The sequence below is a fragment of the Pagrus pagrus genome (assembly GCF_965226575.1).
Source record: "Pagrus pagrus genome assembly, chromosome: 4".
NCBI classification, from domain to species: Eukaryota; Metazoa; Chordata; class Actinopteri; order Spariformes; family Sparidae; genus Pagrus; species Pagrus pagrus.
Genome location: NC_140188.1, coordinates 19,792,838 through 19,809,069, shown reverse-complemented (window position 1 = coordinate 19,809,069; position 16,232 = coordinate 19,792,838). Strand labels below are relative to the sequence as shown.

At 40.6% G+C, this 16,232-nt stretch overlaps 2 protein-coding genes across 5 annotated transcripts in view; both read left to right on the top strand.

Moving 5' to 3' along the window:
* porb (P450 (cytochrome) oxidoreductase b) overlaps window positions 1-4,796 on the top strand; it is a 19,611-nt gene extending 14,815 nt beyond the window's left edge. Inside the window, exons 10-15 of the mRNA XM_084351783.1 lie at window positions 380-630; window positions 756-905; window positions 1,268-1,535; window positions 2,059-2,204; window positions 2,591-2,676; window positions 3,108-4,796. Of these exons, the coding sequence (XP_084207909.1) occupies window positions 380-630; window positions 756-905; window positions 1,268-1,535; window positions 2,059-2,204; window positions 2,591-2,676; window positions 3,108-3,252 (1,046 nt within the window). The 3' untranslated portion in view covers window positions 3,253-4,796. The remainder of the gene's footprint in view (window positions 1-379; window positions 631-755; window positions 906-1,267; window positions 1,536-2,058; window positions 2,205-2,590; window positions 2,677-3,107) is intronic.
* Window positions 4,797-6,327: 1,531 nt separating this feature from the next.
* Window positions 6,328-16,162, top strand: taf15 (TAF15 RNA polymerase II, TATA box binding protein (TBP)-associated factor). Of its 4 annotated transcripts, none has more exons than XM_084350922.1 (16): window positions 6,328-6,483; window positions 7,258-7,282; window positions 7,435-7,468; window positions 7,553-7,565; window positions 8,085-8,145; window positions 9,444-9,604; window positions 9,729-9,906; window positions 11,734-11,768; window positions 12,299-12,331; window positions 13,672-13,781; window positions 13,963-14,092; window positions 14,184-14,306; window positions 14,403-14,475; window positions 14,597-14,697; window positions 14,861-15,008; window positions 15,742-16,162. In XM_084350922.1, the coding sequence occupies exons 1-16, from the start codon at window positions 6,474-6,476 to the stop codon at window positions 15,779-15,781; spliced, it is 1,275 nt and encodes a 424-aa protein (XP_084207048.1). In that variant the 5' UTR covers window positions 6,328-6,473; the 3' UTR covers window positions 15,782-16,162. The 4 variants fall into 4 exon arrangements, with proteins under 4 accessions (XP_084207048.1, XP_084207047.1, XP_084207049.1 ...); XM_084350921.1 differs by having other exon boundaries at window positions 7,553-7,619; XM_084350923.1 differs by lacking the exon at window positions 11,734-11,768 and having other exon boundaries at window positions 6,335-6,483.
* The last annotated feature ends 70 nt before the right edge of the window (window positions 16,163-16,232 follow it).

The window sequence follows — 16,232 nt, the reverse complement described above, 5'->3', positions numbered from 1 at the left end:
AAACCCTCCCAAGAACACCTCCCTTCATATCTAGACTTTCAGTATTGGCTCACTTAATGCGTGTGAAGTGGATATATTGTTATATGACTGCAATTACATCTTAGTGATGTAATATGTGGAGTTTCCTGTTGTTACGAAGGTCATCAGATGTACTTTGTAATTGCATAAGTGATAGTTGAGGCAGCTCCTGTTTAGTTTTTATTAACATCACAGACTGGGATTCCAATTAAACATGAAATCTACACATTTATGTGTTTAACATTGTTTAAACAAAATAAATTATCTGACGGTCAGGGTGAGAGAAAGATGACACAATGATAATATACTTTGCCCTTGATACACACATATTTTATATTTATTACACAGTTATGATTATCAGTTGACCATGACACAGATGTTGAGATACTTCTAGATACCAATAAAAATATCCGTTTTATTGTTTTTTCAGAGGAGTCCAACAAGAAGCACCCTTTCCCCTGCCCCACCACGTACCGCACAGCCCTCACTCACTACCTGGACATCACACACCCTCCTCGCACCAACGTCCTCTATGAGCTGGCACAGTACGCCTCTGACCCCAAAGACCAGGAGAATATGCGCAAGATGGCCTCTTCATCACCTGAGGGCAAGGTCAGTGATGGGTTCATTGGTTAAGATGATGAAATAACCCCAAAGTGAAACGTAGCCGAAACACAGCTGCAGTTACATCTCGTCCATCTCCCCTCTCATCGTCTATTTGTTGCTGCTCTCCACAGGCACTCTACCAGAGTTGGGTGTTGGAGGCCACTAGAAACATCCTTGCCATCCTGGAGGACATGCCCTCTTTGAAGCCTCCCATTGACCATCTGTGTGAGCTACTGCCTCGTCTCCAGGCTCGCTATTATTCCATCGCCTCCTCCTCGAAGGTAATTCCCTATTTAAGTAACCTAAAGCCCTTGAACACATGTACTGTAACTCTGGATTTATCTGGAGGAGCTGTCTGTGTGAACACAAATGTCTGCACGTTTTGCCCTTTGTCCAGAGTTCATATGTGAAAGGAGCTCAAGACAAGACAGTCACATCCTTTTTAACTTTGACTGACTTACTGTAATTTCTGCAAATGATCACAGTGAGGTAGGCTTCAACCTATATACGATGGGAGAGTACTTGAATTTTACTCTAAAAAAGTTTATGATCCCTGTATATGGGAATTGCAGACAAAGAAACAAAAACGTTGGTCAGATCTGAGAATTAAAGTAGTGGTCTGTTTGGCTCTCTCCTTCTGTAGGTTCACCCCAACAGCATCCACATCTGTGCCGTAGTGGTCGAGTACCAAACCAAGACTGGCCGCACCAATAAAGGAGTTGCCACCAACTGGTTGAAGAACAAACTGGTCACTGACAACGGCCACAAGTCTACTGTTCCCATGTACATCCGCAAATCTCAGTTCCGCCTGCCCTTCAAAGCCACCAACCCAGTGATCATGATCGGCCCTGGCACAGGAATCGCTCCCTTCATGGGCTTCATCCAAGAGAGGGGCTGGCTCAAAGAGCAAGGTACCTATAAACACTGTGTGCCAAGTGTGTGTGGTTGTTTGTCTGACATTTCACTGACTCAACAAGGATAGAAAAATGAGAGGAAAGACCTTCAAATATGTTTGTTATTTCTGTCCTCGTGCTCACAAAATATATGGGAAAGCATTTAAGAGTTGATGGATACAAGTAATCAGTGCTCATTGGATTATTTAGGCCTGTCAAGATAACTACTTTTGTTGGAAGATATAATATCCCCAAAATAATCGCAATAAACAATATTATTGTCAATTTAAGACCTCTTATGCCACTGAAATGATAATATGATAGCATAATGATACATGTGCACTCTTTCAAACATCAGTGACCTTTTAATGTCTTAAGAATTTTTAGACATTGGAATTGAAATGTGAAACAAATATCCCAAATAAGTCAACCAAAACAATAATTAACATGGGTTCTGGGAAACGCATCAGAAGAGCCTGAATGAAATAACATTCAGCACATACTAAATACCCGATGTTCTGTTTTGTTTTCCTTTTTATAGGAAAGGAGGTTGGAGAGACTGTGATGTATTTCGGCTGCAGGCACAAGAACGAGGATTACATCTACCAGGAGGAGCTGGAGGACGCAGAGAAGAATCAAGTTCTAACACAGCTTAACGTTGCCTTCTCCAGAGACCAGGAACAGAAGGTATGTCTGTCTTACCTCACTGCTGTTTGTGTTCAAACATACTTCAGTTTGTAAAACATACCTGGTTATATGTTGGAAAGTGACTCCTGCTAACGGCAGAGTCAGATGCAGGTAGTGGGTAGTTTAGAAAAGGTGCCAGAATTTTATAGTTGAGGTAAATCTAAATGTGTCGTAAACTAAGTTGTTAGCTGTACATCAGTACATTTTGCTGCTAATCATATCTGGTAACAGAAATGTTAGTGAGATATTTAAGAACAGTTTTGGGACCATAACAAATTGAGATTACAGAGACCTTTTTGATATTCCCTTTTTATTGTCTGTGTGCCCTTAAACAAACATGTTGCACATATGAACAATGTTTTCTCTCTGCATTTTCAAAAATAAAGGTGTACGTGCAGCATATCCTAAAGAAGAATAAGGAGAACATCTGGAAGCTGATTCACTCAGAAAACGCTCATATCTATGTCTGCGGGTAAGTTCACATTCGACCAGAAAATAAATCACTGTAAATGTTTTTTTTTTTTCAAAAAGATTGACCCTTCACATGTAGTGGTCATGTTGTGAAAGAATTCTGATCTAAATTGCTGAATATTGTTACAATACACTTGAATTAGTGTTGCTTGTATCAAAATGACCATTTGATATCATAGAAAGCCACATTATCTTTGGTGTTTTGGCACCTCCTAGTGGGATAGAGATTGCGATTACACTGCCATCATTTCTGTATCAAAAGCAAAGAACTTCCACCATGTTTCAGGTGAACGTTATTGCTGGCAGATGATCTTGTCTTCTTCTTTTTCTTTTTATTAAATGGCAATCTTTCCCAAACAAAAAATATCCAAGAGTAAAAACGCAAAAACAAAGATGAGCAGACGCCTCAAATAATCTGTTTCCTGATTTCAGGGATGCAAGAAACATGGCTAAAGACGTGCAGACGGTCCTCTACGAGATAGGAGAAGAGCTGGGAGGCATGACGCGCACCCAGGCCACAGATTACATCAAGAAACTGATGACCAAGGGACGCTACTCACAAGATGTCTGGAGTTAAAGAGCGTCAGACTCGACCTCAGTCTCAGTACTCGTGTGGTGGTTTTAAATTTTCTATTTTTACTGTATGTCTTGTTTTGTCAGGACTGAATATCAAAGCATTAAACATGTGCTCATCGCCCTGGTTCATGAGAGCTACAGGTAGCAGAATATCATGAGGCAAACCCTACCTCAGCAGGTTTTGTTCATAAACCCATTCAGTAATTTTCTATGTATACTGCATATATCTGGACCACCAGCCTGTGTCTGCTGGGGGTCCTCAGTTGAGCCACAGCAGTTACCCCATCTGGTTTATAGAGACCTATAGAGTCTCTGATATAATGAATCATTTGTGTAATTTGCTGTTAGACTGCAGCTCCGAGTGCTCTGGGATTTGGTTTGAAGTTCCTCAACCAATCATAAAACTATTTTGCCAAGAGTCATCTTCATTTCATTTAATAGTGATTAGATAATATTAACAGTTTAATCGGCTTGTTTGGACAGCTTTAAACCGCTGACGGCTCGGAGTATAAAATCCATCTGTTTTGGGACTCACTGCGCCCGACCTCTGGATGTACATACAGAATATAATCCACTGTGAACATGAAGAATTATATTGAAAATTCATGAAGCTCGTTCAGTTTCATCTTGAGATGTTTGTAACTTCCTTCTAATTGATTAACGGTTTGTAGACGAAGATTACAGCAGGTAATATTGCATCATATGTGAAGTGAGTCTGAGGGGTGTGGCATGTTCTTGTTGCAGGGTGAACACTTAGAGAAGTGGTGCTTTTGGAAGTACTTTAAATACATTACATGTTTACTAAAACATTGAAAGACTTCTGTGTGGAAAACGGTTGGCATCATTGGTACAGATTACCTTTGTATTTTGACAAGGGATTTTATGCCTCGTATGCATAAGTTTCTGTTCATTTTAATCAGTAACCTTTTCTGAGGCACAAAAAGTGATGCAAAAGGGGAAAACCTGAGATTGTGTGCATTTGTACGTCCTATAAAAGTCTGTCTTTAAACATGATGAAAATGAATCTGTAGCTATATTTGTAAAATGTAAAACATTTGAAATGTTGGCCTTGAAACTAGATCTGCCCTCCCAGATGGTGGCTGTTTATTTTATATATGCATCTAACAGCAGAGGATATGAATTTGGTTTGTTATGTGGCACTCGGACATAGACAAACACCTCTGTTTGATCGTTATCTTTATGTTTTGTTCTTGTATGCACCACTACATGGAGAAGATGGCCAGAAGTTTTGTGTGTCTGTCAGCATCCATCAGTCAGTGCTCATCTCAGTATTTCTGTGTGAATATGGGGAGTTATGATGAGGTCAGTCAAACAGTCAAAGTACAGCCTGTGCCTTTTTAACACTGCCTTATGTATTAAGTTAACATTTAAACCCTGACTCTAACCGTTTCTTTCTTCCATGCATATATTTTGATAGAAAGTCACTTTACTCAGTACTGTCACTTTTTTGTCATTCCATTTTATGATGTAATTATTTGGTTTTATCAGGCATGTATTTTTTAATGAATAAAATTGGAATAATTAGTTGTGTTGATTACTTTGAATAATATTGATTTTATTTAGAATATTCAACTTTATAAGGTTCATTTACATTCGGTGGCAACCGACAGCTTGCTCACTTACATTAAAAATGACCTACATTGTGCAAACTACTATGTGATACCTACATGTATTAACAGTAATGGAAGTACATTTACTCAAGTACTACACCCCAGTACAATTCGGTTGTACTTGTACTTGAGTACTTTCATTTTCAGCTGCTTTTTTCTTCTACTACACTACTACTACACAACTTTAGTTACTAGTTACTTTTCAGTTTACCTGCTGCATCAGAGCCAAATTAGCAAGTTTTTAAAATTGATTTATTTGATCAACAATTGGATTTAAAAAGTCTGATTCTGATTATCAGACAAACGCAGAATATTGATCCAAGGATGGGAGCTGGTTGACCTATTGTATATATACATATACTTGCTAACATGTTAACTTTTGATATCCGAGAGAATTTTGATATTCCCAGAGAATTACTTTTGAGACTTAAGTACAATTAATATCAGATACTTGAAGGCTTTTACGTATTAAGTATGGTATAGGTCATTGGGTGACTTTTAACAAAATAATATTTGAACACAATATCCTTACTTTTACTCACATTTATGACTTTGGGGTACTTCATACAACACTGTAGTAGTATTGTTCACAGTAATTTTGTGTGTAAGAAAATCATAACGCTTCAGTACATTCTGTGACGTATCAACTCTAGCAGATTGTTTTCTCAACCATCTCTTTACTACTTCAGCTCTGTCACTAATATTCATGTCGAGAGATTGAAATCACACAGGGCTACAGAGTGTTTTAATTCAATCAGCAGCAGCTCCTGTCGTGAGTGACTCATGGTAACCTTACCAGCAGCCTTTTCCAAGATGCAGGTTTACTGACCTGTCCTGCTCTGGGATACAAAAACTCATTTTTGAAAGATGTCTACTTTTATATTGTCTTTACAGTACAGCATATGTCAAAAATAATAATATGATGTTATCAAAACTTGTCATAGCAAGAATACAACAGGTTTAATTGATGATTTTGGAAGTAAGTGCCCCAGTATGTAAGCCCCAGGGAGCGAGTATATGCACAATGTCCAAGTCAAGTCAGTTTTTATTTATATGTATTTCAGAATCAAAAGTCACAATTTGTTTCAAGGAGCTTCACAATCTGTACAACTGCAAAACTTCACCTGACTTTTCATCCACATGGAGGTGAGTAGATAACGACTGAATTTTCATTTTTGGGTGAACTTATCCTTTAAATCACCTCTAGGTTTCTGCCAGTAAAAAATACATGAATATGTATAACTGCTTGAAACTGCCTGGATGAAGATATCACCAGATATGACAGTGAAAACAGATCATATTAATGCAGCCTAATACTTATCTGATCCATGTTGAATAAAGTTATTTGAGGACACGCGTTCATCAGTACCACTATGAAACTGTAGGGGGCGACATCACGTGTTAGCGGTGAATGCGAGCAGCCGGTTCAAACAGGAAGAAGAAGAAGCTGCACTGAGGGAAGTGCATGAAGTGCCGCAGTGTGCTCTGCTCAGTACGGTGGTGCTGCGTAGATGTTAACCTGGGTTTTTATCAGCTAATCTAAAGAAACAGACTTCCTTGTTTTTTTAAAAACTATATACAACGGCACAAAATGGCCACTGGTGAGTCAACATGTGTTTTGACGATGTATCGATTTTGTTTGCGTTGTTTATGTTTGGATAATGTAAAGTGGGTTAAATAGCATTGAAGCTAATTTAGCGGACAGCCGCGAGGCCAGAAGGTGGGTTCCGTCTATTTCATGGAGCACAGCGCGTGTTTCTTTAGTGGGACCAAGTTTGCTTTCTCGGATAGTCCGAAACATTTGATTTTATAGTAGAGTCGGCTTTGTGTTCATACTCGGCTGTAAATGTGAATCAACAATTGCGCCGCTCCGTCAGGATACGGACATATTTTGCAGATTGAGCAGGGCCTTGTCGCGACTAGCTAACGTAGCCTAGGGTGTCTGTTAGCATGAGCGTGAATACGTCTTTGTTTATACCGATGCTATTGTTTCCTAACTGAATGAGAAACACTTGTACTGTACCCAAGCTAATGAAGCTAAGCTCAAAGTTGGTAAAAATTTCTATTTTTAACAGTTTGTTAAAGGGCAAACTGGCAAACATTTTAATGCCCATTGTAGTTAGTTTCGTTTCAAGGTTTAGCCCGAGCCGAGACGAAATTGACCGCCATTTTTAGAGGATTGGCGTGGTGACGGGCCTGTTTGCGTGAAGCTGTCCTACTTAAGTAATGCGTTCCGCCTGGTTTGCCCCCAAACTATTGTTGCATCATGAACTGGTTAGTCACCTTGCCTTTTAGGTGACTCTTCAGCACATACTGTGGTTCACCACACCACTCCTACTGTATTAATGCTGTCACATTGCTTTGTCTCATTTTAGATTCAGGCTACGGTGGCTCACAAAGGTAATAAACAATGAAAAAATCTGACATTCATTACCTGTGTTTTGTGTTGATTAGTCCCTATACACATTCTGATTCAACATAACATGTCTATAAGAAATGAGATGCATAAGATGTGTTTCTTTCTAAGCCACATTTTTATATTGTGTCTGTAGCTACGGGTCGTACACCGGTCAGCAGAGTGGACAGGTAAGACTCTTCCTCAGATTAATGCCAACCTGTTAGTTGTAGGCATTGGTTTCAACTTGACTAACTGGTCTTTCTGTTCAACAGGCTTACGGTCAAGGTAATGGCAGTGGCTCTTATGGGGGACAGAGTTACAGCGGCAATGGACAGCAAGGTGTGACAAGCTTTATAGTATATGTCTGTTTTATAAAAAAACAGTAGCAGAACAGCAGTGGACGGGCAAACCACTGAACACTCCATCGACGCCTCTTTAATTTGTTGAATCCTCAATTGTAACAATCTTTCTCAGGCAAACCTATATTTGAGATGATTGCCCCAAAGAGAGAGATGAATTTCATTTCAGTTACATTTAGATTGACATTACAAGGTACCCCTACATATATGATTTGAGAGTCATAATTGAGACAGCTGTATCCAATCAGAAGAAGATGATGTGGATCAGATCACTACATTTGAATAAAACACATCCCCATAGAAAGTCACAGAAGAAGATGCTTGTCAGTTTTGTTTCAGTTTAGTAAGATTATTTTGATTACATTTATTTTATGATAGAGTAAAAGGACATTTAATTAGGCCAAGATTTTGATTTGTTTAATTTTGTCCTCTTTGTGTTTGACAGATGGTTATGGCCAGTCTCAGCCGCAGAGCTATGATAACTACAGCGGACAGGAATCATCTGGGTAAGACCTTTTAATCTTGCTTTGCTCAGGGACCTTTTTTAAAATTGTGTAGTCTGATTTGTCTGAAGTTTTCTCACTGTCATTCTGTGCCTCTTAAGGGCTGAAAAACACTGAGATATAGCATATCCATTTTAAAAAATTCTAACAAATAAAAATGTAAGCGTTGTGTAAAGCCATGCAGCAAAATAACATGCATATTTGACCACAGGATCATTGATTTGCATTACTCGTGTGAGTGTTTAGTCCTTCCAAAAGACTAGAGTAATTTACTGCATATGAACTGTAAGTTGGCAAACATTAGGCACAGCGTGTCTTTAAATTTAGTTGAGCCTCTGACTAAACTCAACACTCACCAGAGACTCTGGTTTCCTCTTTTTTTCCCTTCTACTCTCCATACGTTTGTGATTTACAGTACATTTCTCCATCAGTCAATGATTCAATACATAAACAAAAAGACATAAGACAGGTTCATAAACAAGAGAGAAGATGAACCCACTTGTAATTTTTTAAAGTAAAAAATAACTGAGCTCTAATCTCACCTGTAAACTACTAAGGATCAGAGCAGATTGCAGCCAACCTGAATGCATTTTGACTAGCAGGTACACATTTTAACGCCTTAGTGTGGTGGGATGTTTTTTCACTCTCGAGTGTGCAAATAGCATGTCTGGAAACGAAAAAGAGGCCATAGCAATATGCCAGGAAGAGTGTAGCCTGCTCAAAAAGAAGAGTTTGACCAAGCTCTGTGAATTGCTTCAAACAAGCCAAAACAAATACTGTCCGTAGTCAGTGTTTAGCATAGTTTGCCACATTTCTCAGAAGTTTAAACATTCTTGTAAGCTGCTGCTGGCTGAGACACGCGCGCCTATCTTCTCTAACAGCAGCAGGATGCCTGCAGGCAGTGAAATTACCTCAGCAGGTACTACTCTAGAAATAATATTTAGTTATATTTAAAATATAAACAAACTAATCCTTTTTTTAAAAAAAAAAATATTTTTAAAGCAACTATTTGTAAATGAATAAAGTGCTTAATTTTTTTTTTTGCAGCACACAAACATATATATTACCCGAAATTGTTTTTCAGTATAAGATGGTATTCATAAACTTTCTTCAAGGTTGGCAGGTCTCCTCTGCCTCTCCCCATGATCCTGACACAACACCCAAACAAGCCCTGCAACTCTTGTTGAATATTTTCATCCTGCGCGATTACACGCTTGATGCAAATTTTGTATTGGCCGGTGGAAAGTTTGAATCTATTCTTGTTTTTACATTGACTTTGTATGTAACTTCGCCACTTCCAGGTATGGGGACAAGCCGTCTTATGGGCAGCAAGGTTCCTATGGTGGCCAGAGTCAAGGAGGAGACAGTTATGGACAGCAAAGCTCATATGGTAGCCAGGGACAAAGTGGTGGCAGTGGCGGTGGCGGTGGCGCTGGCAGCGGCTATGGAAGATGGAGTGACGGTACAAATAACTGCTTTAAGTTCCAGATAGACTACATCTGCATTCCTAAAGTAGCTACGTATGTGACAAGTTCGATGACTTAAACAGGTTGTGTATTTACTCAATAAATCTTGTTTTGTACCAGGTGAAAGTGGTGGTCAGGGTGGGAGGTTTGGACGTGACCAAGGCGACCGCTCAGAAGGAGGGGGCTACAGAGGGCGAGGCCGTGGCAGCTATGACCGTGGCGGTTACGACCGCAGTGGTGGATATGACCGCAGTGGTGGATACGACCGTGGCGGAAGAGGAGGACCTCCTGGTATGGGGTAAGTTGCATAGTGCCACTGCCCCCAAGGTACCTCTATACACTGTGAAATATGAGACATGACTTGTTGCCACTGAACACATCATCACTCATGAACTCAAACCATCCACAAAGATGATTTTCACCACTCATCTGCTTTGTGCTCCAGATCCTCAAACTGTGGTAGTTTTTTTCTTTCTTTTCTTCAAAACCTGATCCATCAAAAGTTGTCACGGATCACGTAGGTAATATTCACCACCCTCTGCAATGTGCTCCAGGTACCTGAACCTTGTCAGATTTTTGTTTTTGTTCACAAAACCTGAATGACTTGGAAGTTTTTACACAAGAGACATGCTGGTGTTAATGACACATTGCTGTTGAGATCAAATGATGGGTACTCACACACAAATGCTGACTTAGTAGAGGTTAGAGCTGAGATGTTATACCCACTGAGGATCTATTCGCCATCATTGAGGTCCGAAGTAAAGAAATGGAGACTGATCATGCCTGCCCAAAAAGGAGCTGTTAAGGCACCAGAGACCTGGTTGTGCAACCATATTATCCCAGAATCTGGGACAGGTTTTATCAACTCTGCAAAACGGTCAACAATTTGTCCATAAACCTGGAAGGGACACCTTGTGTCATTTTTGTGGTTGTACAGCATTTAATAAAATGTGAAAGTATTGCAAAGATTAAGAGCTCTACCTGAACAGATGTTTCTGTAAGGAGAACAATGCTGCGGCTCATCATTAAGACGGACAGAAGTGCTTTCTTACGCATGGTAAAGCTTGTGCTCCATATTGACACATACCATGATAAACCATCTTTTTTGCTTTTGTAAATGGGGCCCATCCCCCTTTTTTGTGGAACCTGCAAAAGTATAAGTTCTCAGTTACCCTTCTTTTCTGAAGAAACCAAAAAATGCATTTCTAATTTTTTTTAGACCGACATTGGTTCGATCTTAAAGCCCCACATGATGTTGTGATGTCAACTGGCACAACAATGCCTTGTTTACGGTCCATTTGTTCTACATCACATTGTATATCCTGAAACCATTTTAAATTCCTTTGATTCAGAGAAGTGCTTTTCTGTCGCTTTTTGTCATTTGATCTTAAATCAAACAGAATGGGGGACTTTTGCTGTGGTTTCATATTTTTATCGAAGCTAAATCTCCAGCAGCCATACTTTTCATTTACCAGAAACTCAAGTTTTGGTGTTTCTTGTGCCCTGAGGACCCCAGAATAGTATTTGAACAATGGAAACTCCGCTAAAACGATGTCCCTAGACCTGGAGCCTACATCTTCAGCTGCTTCACATTCAACAGGTTTCATTCAAGTGTTGTATATTTGACAATGGCGAACATATGTGTTGTGTTAACATGGATCTACATTTCATACTACAGGTATTCAGAGAGATTGAGCTAAAACTTGGACCTCAGTTAAAGGATCTCATAAACGCACTCAGTGGAAGATTGCTTATCAGTTGCTACACCCCTTCACTCCAATTTGGCCTCATGTTTTTAAAATACAAATTCAGCTGGTGTTCCAGCGATTGGTATCTAATCTGGTCATGTAAAAGGAAAGTCAATTCTAAACAGATTCTTTGTAAATGGTGACCCAGTGACATGTAATAATTGTCTTCACTCGTCTGCCTGATTGTTCAGTCAGAGCTGCCTAGTCGTCTGTTCATTGATCTCTAATGTCAAAGACTAACGCATTCCTCGTGTGAGACATTTCCACCATAGTCGCACACCCTGGGAGGAGTGCATACTGATGGGGATGTAGGGGAGCTTTGAGCTCTCAGTTGGGACAAAGGAAAAGCCATCATATCTCCAATTTTTCCTCTGCAGAGGTGGTGACCGTGGTGGCTACAAAAATTACGGTGGTAAGTGACGAGCATCAGAACTGTGTCGGTGGGGGAGTTAGCAAAAAGAAAAGGGGGATTAAAAAAAACTCAGTGAATGCCACCAGTTTCATGTCCAGATCCCAAGGGACTCCACCTTTTATTCTTAGCAGGATTTCTCATAAATGACTTCAGATATGGTAAAGAACATGGAGCCTGAGATGTAAAATAATGGTATTGTTGCATGAAGACAAGGGCTGATTGTATATGACAGAGGTGTTCCCAGGACGAAGAAGGAAAGCTTTCTAAAACGGGAGACATTTTGGTGGTTTTCATTTCTGGTGTAAGCTCAAAAGAAAACAGAACAATTCTGTTCTTGTTGCAAGGTGTTGGTATGTGGCGCAACGGTATAAAAACACCCATCAGAGAGCTGTAAACATGGACATTTATTTAATTTTCTTTATCATTATGCATTGATAGGAATGAAGTTAAACTTATTGTGTGAAACAGTGTGGACAGTTTTCAGACTCCTTCCTCAAGTGTTATTTTCCATCCTCTCCTCTGTTTTACAGGATCTCGAGACTACGGCTCAAGGGATGAACCAGGTAAGCCTGTCTTTGATCATCACGTGATTAAATAACTTATTTTTGTTCATCTTCTTTAACTCCATATACACTGCTCAGATCAGATCTTGTTGAACAAATTATCAAAGTTAAAAACTTTTACTGATGTACATTGTTTAACTTGTTGAGAACAAACTGATGTAACAACAGTCAGTGGGAACAAAAATCATCAATTCACTGAGGGCTGCGTGAATTTTATCAAGGCAACTCATAATGTGACTCGGTGTGTTTATGAACTCCCGACAACATCTGGGCATGCTCCTGATTAGTCGACGGATGGTGTCCTGGGTGATCCCCTCCCAGACGTAGATCAGGGCATCAGTGAGATCCTGAACGGTCTGTGGCCATACTTGCCTGGCGTCTGATGCAACGATCCATAAAGTGCCATAGGTGCTCAGTTGGATTACAGCAGGGGAACGAGAAGAGGGCCAGTCGGTGTCATTAATGCTTTATCAGGATACAAAGTCTGACGATTGCTTTGAGGTGACTGATCTATCACCAAACCAGTCATGCTAGATGTTACAGGCAGCATAACCGGTTTGATGTTTACCATGGCGTCTCCAGACTCTTTCACACCTGTAACATGTGCTCAGTGTGCATCTGCTCTCGTGTGAAGAGAACAGGGTGTCAATTCTGGTGTTTTCTCACGAATGCCAATCAAGCGTGCTGGGCTGTGAGCACACACGTCCTCTCCACCAGTGGAGTCTGTTTGATAGTTTGATCAGAAACATGCACACCAGGAGCCTGCTGGGGGTCATTTTGTAGGGTTCTGGCAGTGCTCCTCCTGTTCCTCCTCGCACAAAGGAGCAGATACCGGTCCTGCTGCTGGGTCTACGGCCCTGCCCAGCTTTCCTTGTGTCTCCTGGTATCTCCTCCCTGCTTTTGAGTGCTGAGAGACACAGCAAACCTTGCAACTGCATGTATGGATGTGCCATCCTGGAGGTGCTGGTCTACCTGTGCAACCTGATTGGGCTGCAAGTGCCGCCTCATGCTACCAGTAGTGACGAGGACACTAGGAGAACTCAAAACTAGAGAATGATCAGTTGGGAAGGATAAGGAGAGGGTGCAGTTGTCTGTGGCCACCACATGAAAAAGACCCTTCCCTTTTGGGGGTTGTCTTGCTTTTGCCTCTCCATTGCACCTATTTCACCAAAGCAGGTGAAATTGATTCACAATCACTTGTGCTTCCTTAATGGACAGATTGATATCTCTGAAGTTTAGCTGACTTGGTGTCATACTGTGACGTTTTAAGTGTTCACTTAATTTTTTTGAGCAGTCCATAATCATTGCTCATGTCTTCTCTCCATTGATCTTCTTCACAGCTGGTGAGCAGGACAACTCTGACAACAACACCATTTTTGTCCAGGGACTGGGAGAAGAAGCCACAGTACAGGAAGTCGGCGACTACTTCAAGCAAATTGGTATTATCAAGGTACTGAATGATTCTTTTGGCATTGTGTCATCTGCAGTGTACTCTAGTTTGTTACTTGAATGTTAGTTTTTGTTTTTAAGCAAATCAATGACAGATTGGCTTTTCTTCATGAAAATCAGTTGCCTAATACTTTTTTCAATTTGTTGTATTAAATTTTATGCTTTCATTTTGTACTTTTTAGGTAAACAAGAAGACTGGCCAGCCAATGATCAACATCTACTCTGACAAGGCCACTGGTCGGCCAAAGGGAGAAGCTACAGTGTCGTTTGATGACCCACCTTCTGCCAAAGCTGCTATTGATTGGTTTGATGGTAGGAGCACTGGACAATCTTTGAAATTTTCTAATCACACTCCCATATCATTCAGTGTCCCTGTAACGGCTTTGTTGCCTTGTCATTTCAGGAAAGGAGTTCAGTGGCAAACCTATCAAAGTATCATTTGCCACCCGCAGAGCTGAGTTCACACAGCGAGGAGGCGGTGGAGGTGGAGGAGGAGGAGGAGGAGGAGGAAGAGGTGGACGAGGAGGTGGGTCTTAACTGAGCTGTCCGAAATATCTAGGTTTGAAATAAATTGTTGTATTTATGCTGCAGTGAAGTTTTTTGACCAGTTGTTGTTCATTAGGTTTCAGAGGTCGTGGTGGTGGTGGAGGCCCCAACTTTGACATTAAGGGAGGAGACTGGCCCTGCCCCAACAGGTTTGTCTATATTTTATGCTTTTTATGTAATTTTCAAGTTGTTTCTTAAATGATTATAAATCATTTTGCTTCAGTTGTGAAGTTTGTATGTATAAAATGCCCATCTGATTTCTGTCCTCAGCTCTTGTGGCAACATGAATTTTGCACGACGACAAGAGTGTAACAAGTGTGGTGCACCCAAACCAGGAGATGCAGGAGGATTCGGAGGAGGAGGAGGTGGAGGTGAGTGCTTTGATTTGATGTCAGTGCTGGAGAGAAAGGAAGAAACACTTGAGACTGTAAACCAAAAAACTGAACAAAGAAAAGCTGCCAGTAATTGTAGGCAGTTTGTGGATATCTTCCTCTTCTTCTTGTTTTACTGACTTTGTTGTGACTGTGTTTGCAGATCGTGGAAGCAGAGGTGGTTACGGTGGTGACAGAGGTGGTGGCTTCAGAGGACGTGGAGGAGGTTTCCGTGGGGGAGACCGTGGCGGCTACGGAGGTGGTGGCGGCGGCGGCGGCGGATTCGGAGGTGGCTACAAAATGGGAGGAAGGTTGGTTGAAACCTTATTTTTTGCATCATATACATTTTGCACAAACTGACCTTCTGCTGATGTAGTTTTATCATATGGCCAGAAGAGGGCGTAGCCTGCCTGAGATTGGTCAACCATTTCTGTAACTGTAACACATGCTGTGTCCCATTGTCTTACTTTGTTAAGTTACTGTAGTCCAATCTTTGTTGTACATTGTCTATGCATGAAGTACTGTTTTAAACTTGTAGGACATTATACAACACTAATGCTGTTGGATAGTAAAGCCACGGTTTATTTTGAATACTAATCGATATAGTTTTACTTAATTTGGCCACTTTTCTAGTGTGAATTTGCTACATATTTAACTCCAAATTAAGTATTCAGTCTCATCTCAACATCAAGGGCCATTTTAAAGTCCCTGCTTATTATGTAGTCAAGCTGTGAAGTCTGTCTAGAGTCTAAGTATTCATACTACACCCTTCAGTTGGTGTTTTTATTCCCCTTGAGGGTCTCGAGCATTTAAATGTTTTGATATATTACGACTCACTGAAGGTGAATTGCCGCGTTAAAGGACGATCTGCTTGTAACGAAAGTAAATGATGTTATCCATTTACAGAGGGTCAAGCAGTGGGTGAATGAGACACGTCCACACCATATTTCACCCTCGTCTTCCTCGTTAACGCAGCGGTTGATTCAATGACAACAGTGGATGTTGGTCTTTTGGTAACAGAACATCTTTGTCTTCTCTCCTCAGAGGTGACCGCAGAGACGACAGAAGAGACCGGCCATACTAAGTGTTGAGCAGATGGAAACCATTCCAGCCCTGGAGTTCGCCATGGAGGGAGTGTTTAGTTTTGGGGAAGGGGACATGGATCAGACATTCTGATCTATGTACCTTTTATACATCCTGACTATTACTGCTCATCTGCGAGAGAGGGGAACGTTGTGTTGAGATACTGTGACGGGACTTTGGGGCTGATTGGCATGTGGTCAGATGTTTGTGTTGGGTTTATTTTTTGTTTCATTTCTTTGTACATCTTTTTAATTTTCCTCAGATTCTAGTTGCAGATGTTTTGTCAGGTAGATGCGTACCATTGTTTTGTATGAACGGAAATGTTTTACTTGGGTTCTTTTTTTTTTTTCTTTCCAAAATGATATTAAAAACTGTGATCTTTTCTCTGTGCTTTGTGTGAGTTGATATACATCATTTGCAACACATGAGTCTGTTTGTCCATTAAACATTAA